At 38.3% G+C, this 23526-nt stretch overlaps 1 protein-coding gene across 1 annotated transcript; it reads right to left on the bottom strand.

The window, feature by feature from the left end:
• Window positions 1–22996, bottom strand: cyb5r4 (cytochrome b5 reductase 4). Its single transcript, XM_079838040.1, has 16 exons — window positions 22557–22996; window positions 22216–22369; window positions 21253–21353; window positions 17346–17430; window positions 17139–17174; window positions 16976–17039; window positions 16724–16781; window positions 16534–16627; window positions 12547–12579; window positions 12029–12151; window positions 11030–11170; window positions 10786–10935; window positions 10101–10251; window positions 5658–5744; window positions 4754–4915; window positions 1–3606 (listed from the first exon to the last, which is right to left on the bottom strand). The coding sequence occupies exons 1-16, from the start codon at window positions 22635–22637 to the stop codon at window positions 3552–3554; spliced, it is 1575 nt and encodes a 524-aa protein (XP_079694166.1). The 5' UTR covers window positions 22638–22996; the 3' UTR covers window positions 1–3551.
• Between the last annotated feature and the right edge of the window lie 530 nt (window positions 22997–23526).

Genomic DNA, 23526 nt, shown 5'->3' on the forward strand with positions numbered 1-23526 from the left:
TTTCAACCATTTATTTCACTGTATTCAGCGTCTTCCTGACCGTTTAATGCCACACATCCCATCCTCCCCTTGCATGAGAACCCATGAGGAGGAAATCCTGTGAAGCCATCAGTGGTTTGTATAAAGATGACAGGCGATTATCAGTTCTATACAGTCATTCATATTTCAGAGCTTTCTTCTAAAAATAAAAATTTGGACTGCAATGCATTCAAACACATTATCCTCAGGAACACAATAAACACATTGCAGGATCAGAACATCTGCTGGCATGACTTTGCTATAGTTTTCACTTTAATGAATCAGACCCGTGATATGAGTTTATGGGATTTCACCAGATTTCAGCCGAGATACGACAGCACTAGAGGCACAACACATTTAAGAGTTTACAATTCGGGCACTCCATTTAACACACTAGAATATATCATCTTCACATACTCTGAGATAAAAGAAACTGGTAACGCTTTACTTAAAGCCTTCAAATAGAATACATTATAAGTGTAATGCATTAACAATGCCTTATAACGCATTGCCTGGTTTAAAGGTGCACTATGTAACTTTTCCGTCCGCCAGAGGTCGCCCATTCAAAACTAAGGCGTTGTTTGATGTTGCCAAGTTTGAGCGCAGAACATTGGGACATGTGGTCTTCACCTCAGCCGGTGGGAAAGAATCGGGATAGGACTCGGGCAGAAATCATGTTGATGGATGTGATTATTAACGTTACTGTAGTGAAGCAGAGCAGGACGAGTGTTGTGGAGCTGAGGAACCGCTGGAGCGATTGTTAATAAGATGAAGTAGTGTTGTCACGATACTGGAATTTATAACTTCAATACGATACCTAAAAAAGTATCGATATTCGATACCATTTTCGATACCACAGGGAGAAAACGCTGCATATGCTGTCAATTAGATATTTTTAATATCATTTATTTTTTTGTCTGTCTATCAAAATTTCTTCTGAAGAGATCACTTTATATGATAAAGCTTTTTCTCATATATAAACGTTGATCAATTTCCATTACAATTATCTCACAAATATTTGCTAACTAATTTTGTTGCAATAGCTTACATAAAGCACAAGGAAGCTTGATTTCAAATTGAATTTAAAAAGACGAGTAAACCGTAATAAAATAAGAACAAATAAACAAATTACAAACAATAGCACAAATAAATACGATATAATAAAGATACAAATGAAATAGACCTGCCTGAAAAAATAAAGCAGTCTAACAGTGTTTTTTTTTTTAATTGTTTCTTACCTGAATAAAGTAATCAAATTTAAAATAACTTTGGCTAATCTTCCTTGTAAAAAATTAAATACAGATTAATAGGCTACACAAGTTAATGAGTCAAGAGCAGCAAGTGATTGTTTGTCTTTTTGTAGTTTGAATAATAAATAACTGCTGTCCCTTTAAGACCCGATGCACGCATTGATCCCAAACACTCCTGTTGCACATTCTTCCTGAACTGTTTACGTTAATACTCACCAAGATGGACATTGAGACATTTTTTTAATGTATTTGAGCATTAATAAGCTGGAAAAAGGAGATCATTTTTGCATTTTTATGTCAGACGCGGCTTTATTAATGTATGTGTGTGTACGTGAAATCTGCAGGAATGAGTAGAATTAACATTATGTGCAATCTCGCACGAAATTCAGACCGGTCACACCAACACCAACACGCTGTCATGAGGAAAAATCCAGCAGAACACGCGTTTGCCGTTTTATCGTTTCAGATATTTCCGTATCGATACATATCGAAATATTGATATTTTGACAACACTAAGATGAACGCAACACACGCCTCGCGAGCAGCGGGACTTTTATTATGCCAGTCGCCACTTCCGCTCCTCCGCTCATAGAGACAGAGCGTATTTAGGCCACGCCCACACCGGGGGGGAAACAATCCAACGCTCTCCATTGACTTTGCATTGCGTGAGGCTGCATCCTTGTCATTTCGGACTTATAAAAAAAAAAACAGAACAATGTCTAAAAGCTGATATGTGACATAGTGTACAGCAAACAAGCTAAACAACACAGAAATACATTTTATGATCTGTCGACCCAAAAAAATGAGAGTTTAAGGAGACAAAAGTGGATAAAGGCAGTAAAACGTGACGCTTCAGCAGAAGAATGGGCACATTTTGGGATCCTGACACTCAGTATGCCTGTGTTTGCAGTAAATATGTTGTCACTGTTAAGTCAAATATCCAAATATCAGTTTTATATATATTATATTTCCTGTCTCTGATGACGTTCTCCTCTAGTGTGTGTACTTCTCAGTGTAATATAATGTGTCTCAATGGCCTGTATCCACTTTTTTGTCCTTAAACGCTCGTTTTTTGGGTCAACAGCTTATAAAAACGTCTGGGTTTTTGGTTCTGGGTTTTGTTTAGCTTGTTTGCTGTACACTTTGTCACATATCAGCTTTTAGACATTGTTCTGTTTTTTGTTATAAGTTCGAAATGACAAGGAGGCAGCCTCACGCAATGCAAAGTCAATGGAGAGCGTTGGATTGTTTTCCCCCCCGGTGGGCGTGGCCTTCAGATTATGACGCGTGTCGCTCTGTTGATCATATTACACACATCTGAGTGTGTTGATGGTGTGATGACGTTACTCTGTGCGTTCTCTCGCCGCTGCTATGACACTTGTTCACACTGCAGTGAGAGGAAAGCGTTTCTGCAGAATAAAACCGCAAACTAACGAGGATATGATGTCATCGACAGGCCACGCCCTCACACGTCCCAGTTCCTCGGTTAAAATAGCATCTCACCATTTACAAATAGTAGGAAACATTTGGGATATTGTAAGAACAAAATATTTAACACTGGCCTAGTGGTTTTTGGATATTTTACTGAAAAATTTTTACATATTGCACCTTTAATACTCATCTATTCATCGTTATCCCTTTATAAGGTATAACGCATTTAAACACATTTCAGATGTAACAAGGAATCTGTGAATGTTATAATGCATTTTAACTTTGGTCACAATTATTTATGCAAAGATATAAGTATATTATGAATGCCTTTATAATGCATTATACATAAAGGCTTGAAGTAAAGTGTTACCCAGAATCCTTTTTCATTCGGCAGTCAGATTAGCATTTCCAAACAGCAATAAATATACTTTCTCATCGTTTCTCACGACTGATGTATTGCATCCTGATTTACTGACAAGTTTGCTCTAGGGAGACAGAAACAAACCTGCTTCAACAGAAGTTATGCTTTAGTTGCATTACACATCGACCGTGTGAAAGGTCAGATATGTCTGGAAAAGCATTAGGACAACACAACTGATCCTCCATTGAAACGCAAGAACTAAACGAGCAGAATTCTTCTGCTGTCTCAATCTGAATGAGAAAATCTCCTAATGGAAATGTTGTAAAGTGTGTTCTCATAAGTGCACGCATTTGATTGTACATTGGATTTCCACAAATGAAAGGTCAATGTAGCAGAAGGGTTGTCGCAGCTTCATTATAACTGGAAAGTGCATTTTATATGCATAGAAATAATCTGCAAGTGTGTGTGTAAGAAATCCACGTTACACTCAATCAGCCCTGAAACATGTGGATGTCCTCTTCACTGAAGTCCAGCTGTCTGACCAACCTGGAGACAACCAGAGAAACAGGCAATTCATTAACACACCAGAACATACACCTTTAGGAAGCGTACATTAACCCGTGTGTGTCCGTAGAGACATGTGTGATGAATTTGGCCGTGTTAATACAAACAGCATACATTTTGCAAATCATTTACATTTCTTTTCATAAATCTATTTTACACTAGGTACACAAAAATGTCCCAATTTAAATGGCAAAACGTAATCCCAATGCCATTTAAGCATCAAAAAAATAATAATAATTTGGAAAAAATTAAAAGACCACTTGAAATTGATTTCTCAATGTTAAGTGTTCTCTTAATTTTTTCCAGAGATGTATGTATGTATATATAAATCACACAGAACAAGGTTTTTTTTCACAGAAAGTGAACTGCACAGTCTCCTGTGAGGGTTAGGTTTAGGGGCAGTGTGTGTGTGTGTGTGTGTGTGTGTGTGTGTGTGTGTGTGTGTGTGGACTGGTAATCATCACGTTATGGGGACAAAATGTCCCCACAAAGATAGCAATATCCGAAATCCTCATCCTTGTGGGGACATTTTTAGGTCCCCATGAGGAAAACATCTTATAAATCAGACTAAGTGATGTTTTTTGAAAATGTAAAATTGCAGAATGTCTCCTGTGAGGGTTAGGTTTAGGTTTAGGGGCAGTGTAAGGGGATAGAATATACGGTATGTACGGTATAAAAACCATTACGCCTATGGAAAGTCCCCATAAAACATGAAAACCCAACATGTGTGTGTGTGTGTGTGTGTGTGTGTGTGTGTGTGTGTGTGTGTGAGGGTTAGGTTTAGGGGCAGGGTCAGTGTAAGGGGATAGAAAATACGGTTTGTACGGTATAAAAACCATTACGCCTATGGAATGTCCTCACATTTCACAAAAACAAACGTGTGTGTGTGTGTGGGCATTTTTTTGTGAAATATCAGGACACAAATGTGTATAATGACATGGGTTTTACAAAAAGAGGGTGAAATATGAGGACGTTCCCCATGTCCTCACTTTTCAAAATGCTTATAAATCACAGAATGAGTTTTTTTCACAGAAAGTGAACTGCACAGTCTCCTGTGAGGGTTAGGTTTAGGGGCAGGGGCAGTGTGTGTGTGTGTGTGTGTGTGTGTGTAAACCATTAAATGACTCACTGCACTGCTAGCTCTGTGAATCCAGTTGGGCCGCACACACACACCAAACACTTGGAGTTGTCCGGCCTCTCCAGGAAGTTCTGCAGCATACAGGCATCTATCCGCCCTCTTCCACCCGTCCACGAGTCTGCGGGCTCTGACAGAACACACTCCACCTCAAACCTATCAAACACACATGACCATCAGGAAGCTGCCTGACTGAATCTGAAATCAGCTGAACACTGTCTGCTGCTTTACAGCTGAAACCAAAGTCCTTTCTAAATTGAGGAATTTTGCAACATTAAGGCCCTATTTTACCGATCTGATCACATGGTCTGAAGCTGATGGCGCAGGTGCTCTTAGGGCATGTCCAAATCCACTTTTGCTAGTTTAAAGACGGAAAAAATGGTTGGTGTCTGGTCTAAAAGGGTTGTACCTCATCTCTTAATGAGTCATGGGTGTGTTTTGGGCGTAACGTGCCATGGCGGATTCACTATTTACATGTGAGAAGAAAGACTGAACGCTTCTCCAGAGAGGAATCCTTTTATTTGTAATATTTAAACGTGTGTGTGTGTGTGTGTGTGTGCTGCGCACAGCCTATAGGCTCATATTACTAACACACCCTTTAAATAACACACAAATACTGCACTAATGACTTTAGAGCAGGTGTGTGTTGGTCAATGGTTTCTGTTCCTCACAAGCTGCTCAGACTCAATCTGTACTGTATCAAGCACTGTATAAATAACCATGACTTGACGAAGGCCATTAACTGTTTTAGAGCCATAAGGTTCAGTCACAGTGGTAGGAAAAATGACATATTCGTGATGACTGTACCTCGCCCACATAATGTCACAGTGCAAGGCTAAATGTGACCAAGCCCACGGAGTCAAACATGTGATATTTCATGCAATGTGATGAATGATACCTTTCCTCTTTCGCACAGAGTTCCTCCAGCTGAGCGCACCAAAGAATGTCCCTCTCCTGACGGTTAAAGAACATCAGCTTGGTTTTTCTGAAAAGAGATAGACATAAATCGTGTTAAGTGTAGTTAAAGAAAACACTTAAACTGTAGGATCAGTTAAAATGGTGTGTTACTTCAGGCGATTATGAAGCATAACGAAAGAAGCACACTTAATCAGTAAAGCTGCGTTCACACTGTCCCAGAGGTGTTTGTGAATGACATTCATGGGTGTTATTCCGTGTTATAGACAATTAAATAATTTTCTCACTGCTATACACAAGCAGTCTGGAAGGAAAAGACTAAATATAAATTAGATTAGATACATTTATTTGTAAGGGGACAATGCAATTTCATAAAAAATATATGTGTGTGTACTCTGTTAATTATTATTTATATATATATAAAAACACACACACAAGCATGTATATATTTAAGAAAAAAATATTATTTTTATATATAAAACATTTATATTTATATATATTATAGATTATATAAATGTATATACATGCAAATATTTCTTAAATATATACATGAATGTGTGTGTATTTATATACAAATAATAATTAACAGAGTACACACACATATATTATGTAAACACAAACTTTTATTTTTATCTTTTGCCAAAAGGCTATTTTTTTAGTACTTTCGGTAATCGAGTAATTGGATAATATTGTGGTAATAAAAATAGACCTAAGCAAACAACAGCCTTGAAAATGACTTAAAATACATAACAATTTTTGGTTCAAAGAAAGTATTAAAAGCAAGATATCAAATGGTTTTATAGAACAACTTTTTAAATGCATAATATACATCGATCAGGCATAACATTAATAATAACACTGATGATCTCTTCATCTCCTGTTAGTGGGTGGGATATATTAGGCAGCAAGTGAACATTTTGCCCTCAGAGTTGATGTGTTAGAAGCAGGAAAAATGGCCAAGCGTAAGGATTTGAGTGAGTTTGACAAGGGCCAGATTGTGACGGCTAGACGACTGGATCAGAGCATCTCACACACACTCACTCCATGGTGATTGTTGTTACACTTTACAGCAGATCAAATCCTTGTTTAATATTGGCCAAACGATATTTAATTAAAATGTTCACTTAATCTTAATATTTGCTACAGCCACTGTAATTTCTTGAACAAGAATATGTGGACATCAAAACATGCAAACAAAGGGTTTCAACTTTTATTTTGAAATTGCGGTGAACAGTTTGCATATTTAGAAACATATTGATATATTCTCCTGTGTTGGCGTAGGTTTATAAATTATTAATGTTACAAATCTGATGAAATGGAGCACATTGTGTTCCCTGATGAATGTCATAAGCAACCCAAACTGATGGAGTCTGAGACGCTTCATGCCAATGATAGCAGTTCATGTGGAGCAGCATTTACTGTGAACGGAGCCGCTCTGAGACACGTGACCTACACATGTAAATGATTCAAGTGCAGATATTAAACCTGCAGGGCATATATGCATTTCACGGAATCACAGCCATTGTGATTTCACAATAGCATGGTTTAATAGACCCTTTTTCAGTTAGTAAAAATTGTGATGTTTTTTGTGGGCGGAGCTTAGCTGGAGGCAGAACGATTCTCCTGGTCGCTTCACTAACGCTAGTCAGCAAGTTTTTTTAAGGTGAGCTTGTTTATAAACAATGACTGGAGTAATTGTGTCTGAATATGTAAAGGTCACTCTGTCCGAGACCATGACTGTTATTTTAAAAAGTCAACCTTAAAGGACTGAACCAGATTCCCCGTACACACTCAACGGACGGACGATCTGACAGCATTACCTCCGGTTGACTGGCCTGGCATCTACACCCAGAACAGGCAATATGCTTATTTTAACCTTAGACTTTACGCAAGCAGCTGTTCTGGGTACTCCGTGTGATTTTATAAAAAATCATGTCAGTTTTTTATAAACACATATCGCTTTTTTTAATAGCCTAATGTTTTTACTCCACTGTTGTGCAGTTTTAAGGGGATATAGGGCATTTTTTAAATGTATTTGCCGAAATTAGTAATGTTATTTATATACAGGTTTATTTAAATTAGCAAATAATTTTGTTAAATTCACATTAAATATCAAAATTTCTCAGTTTAGGCTACTTCATGGTGAAAACATGAATGTGCATATTTTAGATCATTAGATGCCTATTACTATGTGCTAAACGTATACGTACAAGACTTAAAATACACAGATTTAACAGATTAGTTTTGTATCGTACGATCCTAAGTTCTGACTAGCCAGCACCTGGCACACACGCACGCATGCTCATTTATTGTGGATATTTAAAATGCTTTCTGTTTTCAGTGTTAAATAGTCTTTAGAAATAAAAGTGTATTGATCTTTGAAAAGGTGTTCCTGCATTATTATGCCATTATCATTATTTTAGATGAAAATGGTCTCAGAACGACAATATTATCGTTTATCGCAATAATTTCTTGGCCAATTTATCGTCCAGCAAAATTTGCTCTGTGCTGGTTTGTATTGGCCGCCTCCAGTTTTTCCTTTGTTTCGCCTCCAGCTAACGCCGCTTTAGAAAATGGTCTAATAATGCAGTTCATGGATTCTCGTCTGTGGTATTTTGCCGGTTACTCGACACGGGTAAATTGTAATCGAGATATCGTGACAGCCCTACGCTTTAATGTGATGAACTACGCCTATGGTCGCTATGCTAGGACACTTGAGGGTAGCTGACTTTATACATCCATTAAAAAAATACCTTGATACAATCAAAAGTCATTGCATTGCTGCAGATTTAAATGTTGACTTAAAGGGTTAGTTCACCCAAAAATGAAAATTCTGTCATTAATTACTGACCCTCATGTCGTTCGACACCCGTCAGACCTCCGTTCATCTTCAGACACAAATGAAGATATTTTAGTGTAAAGCTGATGCTGAGAAAGGCTTCAGATAGGCCTCCATTGGCATTCAGTACATTCACACTTCCAAGATCCATAAAAGGCACTTAAAACGTAGTTACAAAGTCCATCTCACCACAGTGGCTCTACAATAATTTTATGATGCAACGACAATAGTTTTGTGCGCAAAAAAAAAATCAAAATAACACCTTTATCCAGCCTGTTCTTGTCTTCCGTGTGTGTCTCCACGACGCATGCGTGAGAATATGACACAGATCCGGAGTTCGGGAATCCATGAAATGCACACTTAAGCACTTAATTTTGAGCACTACGCCGAGACCTAAAGCACGATCAATGTAGAATTCAACAGCTGAGATACGCGCGTCTTCCTCTGCTCGTAAACAAATCGCTTCTGGGTCATGTGTCCGAGCGCCGGATCTGCGTCATATTCTCGCGCATGCGTCGTGGAGGCACACGGAAGACAAGAACAAGTTGGATAAAGGTGTTGTTATTTAGATTTTTTTTTGCGCACAAAAACTATTGTCGTTGCATCATAAAATTATTGTAGAGTCACTGTGGTGAGATGGACTTTGTAACGACTTTTTAAGTGCCTTTTATGGGTCTTGGGAGTATTAATGTACTGAATGCCAATGGAGGCCTAACTGAAGCCTTTCTCAGCATCAGATTTCAACAAAAATATCTTCATTTGTGTCTGAAGATGAACGGAGGTCTGACGGGTGTCGAATGACATGAGGGTGAGTAATTAATGACAGAATTTACATTTTTGGGTGAACTAACCCTTTAAAGGGTCCCGTTTTTCCTGTTTTTTTGAAGCTTTGATTGTGTTTACAGTGTGCAATATAACATGTGTTCATGTTTCACGTGTAAAAAAAACAGTGTTTTTCACACAATTTACTTATCTGTATACCGCTGTTTTCACTGTCCTAAAAACGGCTTGAGGATTTCCCTGTTCTATGAAGTCCCTCCTTCAGAAATACGTAACGAGTTCTGATTGTGCCAGCGGTTCCTGTGCTGTGATTGGACAGCAGCTTAGCGCACGTTGCCCAGAAAGGTCCCGCCTCTTACCATAACGGGGAGATGAACGCGCTCAAACTACAGCCCATGAAGGCCAAACAAAGGTGATTTGACTCCGGGATGAAAATAACAGCGTCTGAACAACATGGCGACAAACGCAACACTTCCTCTTCTCCACGAGGGAGAGCAACAAGACCACGCCCCCTTTTTGCGTACTCTTGTGGGCGGAGGTTAGTCAACAAACTGATCAGCTGACATCTTTAAAGCAGGAAGTTCAGGGATGTAGTACAAACCCGCCGTTCGCTGTAGGCTTTGAAAGGGAACTTCTGTTAAATAAAATATCTCGCTTGGCATTGAACTTTGAGCTTTATAATTTTACAGGTATTATTTATGCTCTAACAACAACAACATTACACACTAACTAAAGTTTGAAAAATGGGATCACGAAGAACAGGACCTTTAAGTGAGAAAATGCGTATCTTTATTGTGTGTTTCTGACCTGATAAATGTGAGGTCCTGTAGGGCCAGGCGTATGAGGCGAGCCATGGGTGTGAATCCTGTGCCGGCTGCTAACATGTACAGATGAGTGACATCACGCAGGACACGCGTTGTGAAGGAGCCCTCAGGACCGCCTACTGACAGACTGGCTCCTGAAACAGACCAAAAACAGGACATTACTAAAGTGTGCTTGTGTTTAAATGCAATTCCAGCTTTCATGGCTATTTTCAAACCGGTAAACATGATACAATGTAATAAGAAATGTACAGTGAAAAAAAGTAGCTCGTCTGTTTGATCCTTCGCTCCACACGTGCATTAATGGCCGCCCATGACCCTGTCGCCGGTTCACCACTGTTCCTTCCTTGGAGCACTTTTGATAGAGACTGACCACTGCAGACCAGGAACACCCCACAAGAGCTGCAGTTTTGGAGATGATCTGACCCAGTCGTCTAAACGTCACAATCTGGCCCTTGTCAAACTCGCTCAAATCCTTACGCTTGCCCATTTTTCCTGCTTCTAACACATCAACTCTGAGGACGAAATGTTCACTTGCTGCCTAATATATCCCACCCACTAACAGTGTTCCAACTCATAAACTGTAAGGATGAATTTTGCCCAGCCCTGATGCAAAAGCACCAAACACTCCAACCTTCCAGGTTAAAAAAGTGTGTATGAGAAACACTAACCAATAGGAAGGTTGTCGAGGTGAGAGGTCAGCAGTCCATCAGGATAGATCTTTATCATGAGATGTATGTCTGAGCCCATTTCAGCACTGGACTGTGCAGGAGGTATCAGCGTCTGATCCACGGGTGTGTAGGGTTTCACAACATCTGTACCTGTTCGCCCAACACACAAAACCCACCAGCTGAACTCTCCATACACACCTTCTGATTCCTTTAGATTAGAAGAGCACTGAATGCGTGACGTTACCCTGGACAGACGCTTTGAGGTAGACGTGTCTCCCCACAGGAACTTGCATACGTGACCCTGGAGGAAGTCGTAAACGCAAGAGCTGCGTGTCATGTGTGACTTCTGCTTTTGAAACCAACACACATTCCCTGTAGAAGAGCCCTGTGATGAAATGATGTTATTAAAACAATATTATTTTTTCTTTGATTTATTGTTTTTTGAGAGAGAACTAGCAGCATATAACAACAATAAAGACATTTCACATAAAACAGGAAAACGTGCAATGTGGAGGAAATTGGGTTAATGTACTAACTTTATATTAAAATATTGATATCAGCCAAAATATCTGTTTAAATAGTCGGTTACACTTTATTTTCATGTTTAATAATACATTTAAGTACTGGGTAATATTAATTAAGTACATGTACTTACTGTAGGATTAGGGTTTGGTTTAGGGTTAGTTGCATGTAGTTGTGGCTAATTTATAGTTATTACTATGGTAAATACATGTAACATGTAAAAAGGACACAATGAAATAAAGTGTAGTCTTTTACTCTGTCTTAGAACAGTTTAACAAAAGGTTTGTAATTTTAGTGTTGTAAGAAAGACAGATACAAACACTTTCTTTCCAAACCCAGTCCTTGTTTTAGGCACTGATGCACATAATAAAGAATATTTGATTGAATATGAACACCTAAAATGGTAAAAATCATTATTTATTTGCATTTAGAACTATGCATTTACAAAAGATATGTGTGAACATTCCAAGAAAAGTGTTAATGCAGAAGCACAGCAGTAATACACCAACATAAAAATGAGAATTTGCATTAACACTGTCATAAATTAATAATATAAAAAGCGAATTATAAGGGGCCCAACACCGAGCCTTGTGGTATCCCTTTAGTCTATGCTATGTCACAGAACAACGTAATATCTCAAATGTGTTCCTCAATACCTTTATCTTTACAAACTTAATTTAGATGTTTGTCTGACAATTGCGTTGACAGGTTTGTCACTCACCCCGATCTTTACACTGAGTAAATGTGTCATGGAGTTCTAGCGGTTGGCCCACTTTCGTCCACTTGTCTTTAACAGATTTGCGCAGACACAACTGCACTTTTCCTACCGAGTGGGCCGTCTGGACTATAAGCAGAGAAAAATACAGAAACACTTATTTAGAGTGAGAAAATCTTTTGATAATTCATAATAAGCATTTCATTTTTTCCTTTACTTATCTTTTGGGGATATGTCAATAGTAAAGTACTGTGTGATGTATCTAAATTATGGCACTATGGCATTACCATGTTTGTAGTCTCATGGTAACACCATAGTGCTCTATGAAGTTCCCTGGAGTAATGCCATAGTAAATGTAATGATTCATTAACGTGGTACTGGACATTTCAAAGGATCACAGCAGGATCAGCTGATTCCATAAATGTACCATGGTACCACCATAGAGGGGTTTTTTGTACACATCATTTTCAATATAGTTCTAGATTCAAAACAAAAAAGCATGTCTAATTTAACACACTACTCACCATCAACACGTCCTTGAACTTCACCGGACAGGCCTGAAAAAGAAACATTGTTATGATAACTTGCAGGGCTTTACAGTGCGATACAGTTTTCAATGTGTGTAAAACACAACCGCTTGTTCGTGTGTGTGAGGTTAGTCGATGCCGCATGTGCTCAATATTCTTCAAAAACAAGAGTATTTGTTTAGCGCAAGTTAACTGGCTAATAATTCAATTGTTTATTTATTTTCAAGTAATCACAGTAGTTAAATATTTAACCCTTCTAGACTGTTGGGGTCTGGGCTTCATGAAAAATAAAAAAATCCCTTCATCTAAATGGCATGAGACTTTGTGACTTTCCCAGTACTTGCCATCATACTTCAGAACAATAAAAGCACTAACATTTGCTATAATAGTCATTTAATAATCTGTGAAAATGATTAAGGCAAATGAGTGGTCCTCTGCAGACATCTACTGGTTATAAAAGGTCAGCTCATGCCATTTTCATTTTAAAAGTGCTTGGTTACCAACACAGGGTTTCTGCAGGTTTAATGAAGGTACATTTAAGACCTTTTAAGACCATTTAAAGGAAATTTAAGGAATACATTAAAGGGAATATAAGTCATTATGTTCTCTAAATGTAAACATCTAGGAAGCGCACAACGAGTTTTACACTTCAAAGTTTGAAAATACAATTTCCAACAGATCTCCATAACTTTTTAACTTGTTTTACAAAAAAATAGCTTCACGTTTGAGATAAGAAATCTTGTGAATGTGATTTTATAATTAAAAGAAGAATAAATATCTGCCAATGGGTTCATAAAAAGCAACTTAATTTAAATGCAAGTTATTTCCATACCATTGACCGATATTTTTTCTTGTTTTAAGCATAAACTCACTTAATTTTATTCAATTTCTCAGAAAACAAGACTTCATTTCTTCATTTTGCATCTGAAGTAAATGTATCTTAATTAAAGGATGTTGCGTTTTTGTACTGGAAAACAAAAATCCTAGATATACATTTTTTGCAGTTCATGCTATTTAATTTTGCAATAAAATGTAAGGCTCTTTGAAATCTGTTTTGTTAAATTATATTTTGTTTTATAGTTTTTTCTGTTTAAATTTTTCTAATTAAATTGAATTAATCAAAAAGCATGTCTAAGAAATCATGAAACAGACCATTTAACAGCAATTTATTAAAGGTCCCATGGCATGGGAGTTTTTTTTTTTACATTAATATGAGTTCCCCTAGCCTGTATATGGTCCCCAAGTGGCTAGAAATTTTGATGGGTGTAAACCGAGTTCTGGCTGTCTCTCTCTGCCTTTGAGAAAATGAAGCTCAGACGAGCTGATCTGGAATTGTCCTGTTATGACGTCATAACAGGAAAGGTTACCTCCCTTTCCTCTAATGATCGCTGTCTTGATGCCCTAAGCGTAGTGCATCAGTGAATCAAGCCAGTGACTAAAACAATCGTTTCTGTTAGTAGCATGAAACAAATCCGTTTTTAAGAAGAACACAAAGAACACCATTTATAATGTCCGGAGCTGTCAATCACATGTCGCGAGTGTATCTGCACACTTGCCCAAACTGCGGTAATAATGAATGACGCTGTTATGCTGCACAAAGCTCTTACTGTACTCATATCGCCGTCGTGTTTGCTGTTAGTTGTGGTGAAAGCATTTTGTGAGAGAAAACCATAGACCGTAAAAAAAATATGGACGACGCGACTTGATTGACTTCTGCTGACCAGAGTTTAAGCTTTCGTAGGCCGCACACAAAACGCTCACATCTCGGGACCGAGTCTGCGCAGTAGAAAGCAGGAAGTAGAGGCGCGATTATCAAAAGCCCGCCCACACTCTCACAGATGCAGAACAATTCATTATGTTGGTGTGAAATAAACAGTTATAGAAATGTAGAAATTAAAGCTAAAGCTCCAATCTCCTCCCCAAAATCCCGAAAAAAGTCCGTTAGTGCCTCAGTGACAACTTCACTCAGAGAAGCCGTCAATCTCAGCTGTCAATCATGACGTCACACCCCCCGTTTTTATCGCTTCACATAACTCACTAAAACTAAACTTATTTAAAAAACGAACATTTGAAATGAAATCATCATAATAAAAACTGCCTAAAATGACAGAAACCATCTTTATGAAACAGTTATTTGAAGTGTAATTGAATTGTTTAGTGTGTCTCGCGTCCATTCTAATACATGGAGGGGTGGGGTTTAGGAGCTATACTGGGACCGGCCACTGGGGGGCGATCGAGGCGCGGAGGCTTCAGTTTCTCAGAGGAATGCTACAGGCTTGGAGAAAACACGCTGCAATGACTAGATCACTGCATTCACAGATCAACAGACTGCCTGTGTACTCAATGCTCAACACTGCAGCCGTTCATGTGATAGGAATAGATCATAAAATAATGCTATAATCCACACTTAGACGATTCGTTCATCTCGACGGCTGTAATGGTACATTACATGTGTTACAAAGGTGGAAGACAGAGAGTCGACGTGACTTGGACTGTTTATTCAGAGCTCTCAGATACAAATAAGCTTGCGCTAACAGCACAGCGCTCTCAACAACTCAGTACAATAAATGTAGTCCGAATGATGGCTAGACTTTACTGATGATTCAGGAGTTTATTGAAACCGTTTATCTCCAAAAATCACCGTAAGAGCTGAACAAAAAAACAAAGAAGTGCGCATAAACACTTTTCTCTTACGCAAACTCTCTCTCCATAGCATTATCAATAACAAACAATACAGCGAAATACACAAACGTACTCATTACAAATGACAGTAAACAAGCACATACACACCTATTGTCTTTTCGGGGGGTGCTAAACAAACTGGAAACTTTAAATCTGCTTAAACCCAATGAATGATGAACCATGAGCTCTCCCTCTTTTTTCATATCACTCCTTAGACTGCAACACCCATCAAAATAAAAGTCCCTACTTATTTACACAGATAGTACAGACCTAAAACCTATTTAAACGCACAGAAATGTCAAAAATGTACACAAAAACAAATTATAAGATATATTACAATGAAGTACAATAAAAAGTATAATAAAACTTCCTCCAGCTCTCCGTGGTTCACGAGTGCCCAGTTAGTCTCTCTCGGTCTCATGAGTGCAGTGCCTCGCTAAACCCCGCCCCCTCCGCAACATAATCTAACACTCATTTCAAATGCAAAGATGTCAGCCAATCACAACAGTGGAAGTTTTCAATGAAGTCTCAAAGCAGACACGCCCCTCGAAACAGGGCATTCAAGCCAGAGGGGTAATAACAGTATATGCCTTTTATTTCTAAATTATGACATTTTTTGATGTAAAAATCATACTAACAATATAAGTACACCTCAGGAAACATTATAAAATAATAGAGAAATGCCATGCCATGGGACCTTTAAAGGCCATATGAAATGTTCTTCATAATTATGTCTTTTATTTGTATGACATTTTTATGAATGGTTTCATCAATGTTTTCTGCATCGCAGATATCACAGGGCCATAATTTAATGCCAATGATATTGAATTTAAGACTTTCATCTCCAATTTAAGACTTTTAAGGCCTAACATTAAGCAAAAGGTGGCAGAAATCGTCCACTAAGCGTGGCACATTTCCCATATAATCTCCATGAATGAAAATGAGAAATGTAGATCTTCTTTAAATTGAATTTGACTGAAGTTTAACATTGTTGTTGAGGTTGAATTGTAAATGGATGTGGTTTGGATTGTAGTCAGAGATATTGGGCTATATGAAAAATTGACAATGTTAAGCAATAAGTGTTTTTGGACAAGGAAAGAGAATGCTTTGTCTGAGAAGTTTTCTGGTTAAGGGTTGGATTTTGCGTGGCCTGTGCGAGACATGATCAGTCCTTTTGCCAGTCACCAGCCTGTTTAAGCCATGAACTGTGCGCTACTTGCGGTTGTTTTATATGTAACGTATGTTTTATGCTACAAGATAGCAGATACACCACAATGTCTGTGTGGCCGGTGAAAGACTCACGCCAGTAGAGGAGGTACGACATCTTCCCCAAGAGCATCTCCACCCGAAGAGCATCACCCTGCAGATCCACCACCGCACAGCCGGAGCTGGGAATCTGGCGAGGGGAAAACAATAAAAGCCTTGACTTTACTAAACCCTCCTCTTCTACATCTGAGAGAAGACAACCACATAACCACTGCACTTCACCAACCTTTCGCTTGGTGTAAACAACAATACTGACAGTGGCATCTGTCTGGAACCAATCATACCTACAGATGAAAAACATGCTATTGAATCAAATACTAGTAAGACTGACAGCACAATAACTCTTTCTGAGAAGCGTCATGAACTCGACCTGAGCTCAAACACGTAACCTCAGCATTACTCAATAGACCACTAAGAAGAAGTTGGAATAAAACACACACAGACCAGAGCTTGTGTTCTTATAATAATATAAACATACCGCGGGCGATAATCTTTAGCGGGGAGAGGAGCAGATAATGGCAAGGGTGGAGGAACAGACAAACCTGGTGTGAAGAGACCCATACACACGATTACTCCTCATGAGTCAAATATTGGCATAATTAGCATTTATAGTGAGAAATTCACATGGTTTGCTGTCGTACCGTTCACATGAGTGCTCTCCGTCTTCTCTGTCTGAGCTGGAATAACCAGAGAATTAAAGCAAGATTGAATTTAAAGGAACACTTCAGGTTAAATCAAACAACAGCATGTGAACAAATTATTTCAGCCCAGAAACGAATTCCAGGTCATGAGACGATATGTTTTCATGTAAAATAATGATATGTTTATGCCAAAAGTGCTGACCGAACCTTGAAGAGCAGGACTGGCCTTCACTGCCATCCGTCCCACCAGACACTCCTTCAGCATGGACTCATAATTCACCCACCGGTGGACCTTGGGTGCACAAAAACACACTTAAACACACAGTAACAAAGCACTTATAAATCATTTACAAAATATTAGCTTTCATTTGATTCATAGTTTATAAATTGCAGTCTTCACATTGCTAACCCTCTGGTGTTGTTTGGTCATTTTAGACTGAAAAAAAATTGGAATGGTGTGAAAGTTTGTTACTTTTGCGGTAGTCACCACAAAAAAAAAAAAAAAAATCCTGGACTTGATTCGAATAAGCTAAATCAGTGGTTCCCAACCTTTTTACTGGAAGGCCCCACTCCTCTCCGAATCAATGATGCCCATGTGTATAAACACCACTGATACTCACAAACTTCTCCAAAACACACTTCTTCGGCGAGCATCCGTTATAAAACACTCACAGTACATTCATTTTGACAACCATGTGAATATATTGAACTGCGTTCATGCAGAAATATGAAGATGACCGGTTTCATTATTACTGATGTTTAGCGCAACGCTGTTTTCTGAATGAGAATAAATGGCAGAAGGCAGTGACAGCGCCGGGAGATTTTTCAGCCTTCTAAAAGGACCAAATCTGAGGTGTAGTCATATTTTGGCTTTTACAAAAGCCCTGAGGGAAACTTAATTGAAGATAGTCACTCTGTCTGCAGAACATGCCAGAAGAAATCGGGGGGGAACACTTCAAAACTACGAACGCAAGGCAAGTGGACTTTGACCTCAATACCAAAACTACGTCTGGGAAATAATAACGTGAAGCTTGAGCCAAAGAACAAACAAGTTCAGACAAGACTAGGGTGACATTTAAGGGATAATAATCAGGGCTTGACATTAACATTTGCCATCTGCGGGTGTATTTCTGCTGTGGCGTCTAACACAGTCACTCACACTAGCCACTTTGGCGGTTCAACTTATTATAGTCTTCTCAAAAGGCATCTGTTATAATCGCGTTGCGAATTATAACCAATCACACGTGTTTCTATTGAGTTTATGAATGCAATGTCTAATGATCAAAGGCGTTCAGCAGAACATCAGTCGCTGTAATAGGGGGGAAACCAAATCTGCGAACGCAAGGCAAGTGGACTTTAACTGCAATACCAAAACTTTGTTTGGGAAATAATAACGTGAAGCTTGAGCCAAAGACAAACAAACAAGTTCAGACAAGACTAGGGTGACATTTAAGGGATAATAATCAGGGCTCGCCATTTGCGGGTGTATTCCTGCTGTGGCGTGTAACTCACACTAGCCACTTTGGCGGTTGAACTTATTATAGTCTTCTCAAAAGGCTTCATCACGTTGCGCATTATAACCAATCACACGTGTTTCTATTGAGTTTATGAAAGCAATGTCTAATAATCAGAGGCGTTCAGATTAGCCAGAGTTATGTTCAGAGCGCGCTCTCACTGAAATCCACACTCAAAGCAGAGATGAACATGTGCTGTACGCAGGAGATTCACTCATTATACAGTGATTGACTGTTTTTGTTCTATTTCAGCACCGAAAATAGTTTCAAACAAACACAGCAGAACCAGAGCATCTGATATGACTGCCATAAAGTCGGCTTGACGTTTGCGAATTTAGGGACTGTCTCTATAGTAAAACATTGGTGTACATGTTTCTGACTTCAATAGCATTTGAAGAGAATGACTTATGGTCATAAAACGGACTGTAAAGTGTTCATCTAGGTGTCAGGTACGACGCACACCTGTTGGATTTTTGATATTTAATAAAATAGATATCATATCAAATATGGATATGCATTATTTCACTAGGATACTGTTTGGGCTCTTCCACAAAATATGCTAGATTTAGATGCTTCATAGCTGATAGAACACTGATGAGAATATTGCTTGAGAATATATTTACAGAGATAATATTAGAGATTAAATTTACACCAAATTATTGTTATTATTATTAATGCGTTGCTATTGACGAAGGCCATTATAAGGAAGGAAATCCCACAGAATCTAGCTTGAAAGAGTGCTTAGAGCTGCTTGATTTATTTGTTGATTTTCAAATATAAAACTTGTTGAAATGTTTTAAGTGTGTGCATCTGTTCTTTTTGAACACTTTCATCTCATTTGAAGAAAACCGTGATAATATTGAGAACCGTGATAATTTGGGTATCTATAATCGTAATGTGAAATTTCCATACCGTTTCATCCCTAGCGCAAGTACACGGTTTGTTTGCGCATTAATTATAACGGACACATGGTGCCTAATGAATGTCACCGCAATCGTCTTTACCTTCATTACAACCATCATCCATCAAAGCTTTTTAGCAACACTGGTTTTCTTTATCCAACTGAAAAGTGTAGTTTGATGATTCATGTTTATGAAGTGAAGTGGTTCTTTTTGTTGTAATTTATATAATTTATCTTTTATTATTTACCATATCAATAATAAAATAAATGAATTATATTCATATATTCAAATTCATTTTAAGTTATCTCGCGGCCCACAGGTTGGGAACCACTGAGCTAAATGGTCATAAAAAATGGTCACACTTGTGTTGTTCACAGTCAAAAATGACCACCATAGGAAATGAATGGCAAATTGGAAAATACAGAGAATTTTTGTGTGCACAATCTACAAATCAGCCACGATACAGCAAAAAAAGTGCACAGCAATCAAGGGGTGACACGCTAAACCATCAAGAGTGCAAAATAGACACATGCCAATTCACTCTATAAATATTTCATTACTATTACTTTAACTTTTTTAAGTTTTAATGACCTATTAACAACTCTGGTTTGGCCTCACCAGCCACGTTTCCATTACAGATTTGCGCAAAACCTTTGCAATATTTTCTAAATGTCGATAAAAAACTATTGCGCAATGACGGCTTTTCCATTATCTGATGTTATGCGACTAAAACATATTTTTTTCCACTAATGATAAGTCATTCCAAAAATGATGCCACGGGTGTTTGTAGGTTCATGTATATCCCAGTCACCGCACTGTTGCATACTTAATTAGTCTAATAACCTGATGTTTAGTTAAAGTAATGCGTTTGCTGCATTAATAAGATAGAATAAATGCCGGTTACTTTAAGGGTTGGGGAACGGGAAGTGATGTAAACGCTGAATGTTTTTACGACTGTTCGAGGATGTGAGACGGGTTGGCGAACACAATAAAGATTTAAAGCTAGCTCAAGTAAGAGTCGTATTTACATACATAACACGCACTAGCTGTTATTATTAATAGAAGGAGACGTAGGCGTGTTATTCAAGCATTAATAGCAAGGAAAGCCCCTTATACTTGAGCGTGTATGAGGTGTGTGTGTGTGTGTTTCTCCCTCAGATCTGCTTCAAGGCCTTCATGATCATTTGTGGCATTTCTTTGTTGTCTAGAATCTAGTCTTCCTGTAATTCTACTGTCTTTTATGGGTTTAATAAAGAACTCTGTCTCGTCTTCGGTTTCCATTGTAGCGCAAATTTTTCAAATTGCCTGAAAATCCACCTCATGCGAGTGTAAAAACTTTTTTTGCGATATATTGGAGTTTTGTTCAAAATTGATGCATTTCCATTGGACGTATTCGCAATTTCAGTTTGCGCAATTTGAAGGCTAATAGAAACGCAGCTACTGTTTATAAGCAGATATTCATATGTAACATTTACAGGTACAAAAACAGACTAACTCTTTAAATATGAGCAAACTAAACAACGATCATTTGTCAATTACAGTGAGAATGAATGAAGAACTCACCATTCATATACAGCCAATTAATGTAGGTAGAGACTTCAATTTACAAACAAGCAAGTACTGTATTACTGTAAGCATTCGAGATCAAAACATGGAGTATTTTCTGAAAGCAGTAAGTCTTTAAATGCAGGGTTTCACCTGGTCGAACAGGTCAGTGCTGTCAATCCCAGCAGCCCTCATGAGCTCCGCCTCCCCACCGGGATGGAAATCCATGTAGGCACTGATGTTATAGACCATACCTACAACACACACACACACACACACACACACACGGAGTCACGTCTGCATCTGTATCTCCAGTTATCGGATCGATGACGCATAAGAAAATGAGACGCTTCTAAAAAAACTGGCTTAGAATTATCAGCTTTGACAAAAGAAAAACTGAGACAAGATGAAAAATGCCACACTTATATTCAAGTCATCATGAAACAGAAGTTGTGCAAGTCCGTATGTCAGTGTGAAACGCTTCTGGAACAAGAACAAATGTAGGGGCGGGGCTTGAGTGTGTCTGTGGGGATTTGATTGGATGGTTGTGGTTTGCTATTGGTGGATCTCATGTGAGTGACAGGTGGCCCCGCCCTCGTCATCAGAGAAGAGCACATGAGCACAGTGTTATTTTACTTTATAAAGTTTGAAATATGGATATTTATCTTACACAAACGCATGGCTTCGCTTCAGAAGGCCTTTTTTAACCCCTGGAGCCATGTGGAGCAGTTATATGATGGATAAATGCATTTTTATGGACTTAAAAAATGACCCAACATTTACTGCCATTATAAAGCTTGGTAGAGCCAGGACATTTTTAATATAACTCTGATTGTGTTCGTCTGAAAGAAGAATGTCATACACACCTAGGGTGAGTAAATCATGGGATCATTATGTGAACTATCCCTTTAACAACAAAAGAGGGTTTGTGCTGGTGTAAGATGTTAGTAAATCTTAAACTCACCAAAGTTGCATTAAACAGAAATATTGTAAATATTATGACCATTTTAAAGAATTGTTGTATTGTATTAAACTGTAATGTATCACTGTGATCACCGCTGATTTTTCATGATCCTTCAGAGATCATTGTAATGTATAAATAAGCTGTGTTTGTACCTCTAATGCAGGTCCAGCAGTCGCTCCTGGTGTTGTGTTTCTTCAGCTCCTCCTCGCTCACCTCGATCCGTCTTCCTCTCAGTCCGGTCAGGTCAAGTCCACTCTTGGTCAGGCGGATCCAGTCCAGCAGACTGTGGCCGGGCTTCAGTGACACCTGTATCACACACACACACACACACACACACACACACACACACACACACACACACACACACACACACACACACACACACACACACACACACACACACACACACACACACACACACACACACGTTTGTAAACACTGCATTCACACACACACAGACGCGTGTTAATGTGATTTAAGACATTAACCAGACCTTGTTCCGGGACTGTCCGGCCGGCGCGACCCGCTGCTGGGACCCGGCGGAGGGGAAGGACTGCGACGGCACATTCAGCATCTCTGGTGCGTTAAAACAACCCCAGTTCCTCAGAAAACCTGTCCAGACACACTGGATATCACTAATCAGATAAATAAATAAATAGAAACTGGCACAAATACACGGAATGCCACTGGTCGAGGGAGTTTATTTGAGAGGAGGAAGTGTTATGGGAGTGTTACTATGAGACGCGACTTCCTCATTTTGGCAGGTGGCTTTATTTTTTGACCTATCCAACGTGACAACATGATCCAACTCAACTGCTCTAAACACACTCAGACATTAGAGAGACGGAATAAACAGAGATGACACCCGCTGTCACAATAACACTTCCCCAATCCCTAGTACTGTAAAAACGGTCGCGGAAATATGACGTCATTGACGTCCTCTGGCGATCGTGCGGATTTCATAATAAAAGACAAAGTATGACAAAGCTAGAATATGGTAAAATATATAAAAGCCGTCAAAATTATAAATACAAATTTTGTTGGATTTAGTTGTTAAATATATTTTTGATCATATTTTCTTAATACCCCCAGCCCCAGGTGTGATGGTATTGAATTCATTGCTATTTCGGTCTATCAGCCTATCATATATATTCACAGCCTATCATTGTGTTTAGAAGGATATTATTTATTATTTTGAGCCTGTGTATTTATTTATTTATTACTTTATTTGTTTGTGTATGTATGTATTTATTTATTTATACTTCTCTTTTTAATTTCATTTTGTGTCTCTGTGTAGATTGTAAATTGAACGCCAATATGTAACATGACTATGTAATGTTATGACAGATCGGTGTGCATGTGCATATATATATATATATATATATATATATATATATATATATATATATATATATATATATATATATATATATATATATATATATATAATTTAGTTTTGTTGT

Source organism: Gobio gobio, assembly GCF_949357685.1.
Source record: "Gobio gobio genome assembly, chromosome: 15".
In the NCBI taxonomy this organism is placed as follows: domain Eukaryota; kingdom Metazoa; phylum Chordata; class Actinopteri; order Cypriniformes; family Gobionidae; genus Gobio; species Gobio gobio.

Excerpts from the sequence above, each read along its gene's own strand:
- cyb5r4 (XM_079838040.1), bottom strand. The coding sequence starts at position 22,637 with ATGCTGAATGTGCCGTCGCAGTCCTTCCCCTCCGCCGGGTCCCAGCAG. Across the intron at positions 22,370-22,556 it reads CCGGACAGTCCCGGAACAAG|GTGTCACTGAAGCCCGGCCA; the intron begins GTCTGGTTAATG and ends TGTGTGATACAG. Across the intron at positions 17,175-17,345 it reads GGCCAGTCCTGCTCTTCAAG|CTCAGACAGAGAAGACGGAG; the intron begins GTTCGGTCAGCA and ends TGGTTATTCCAG.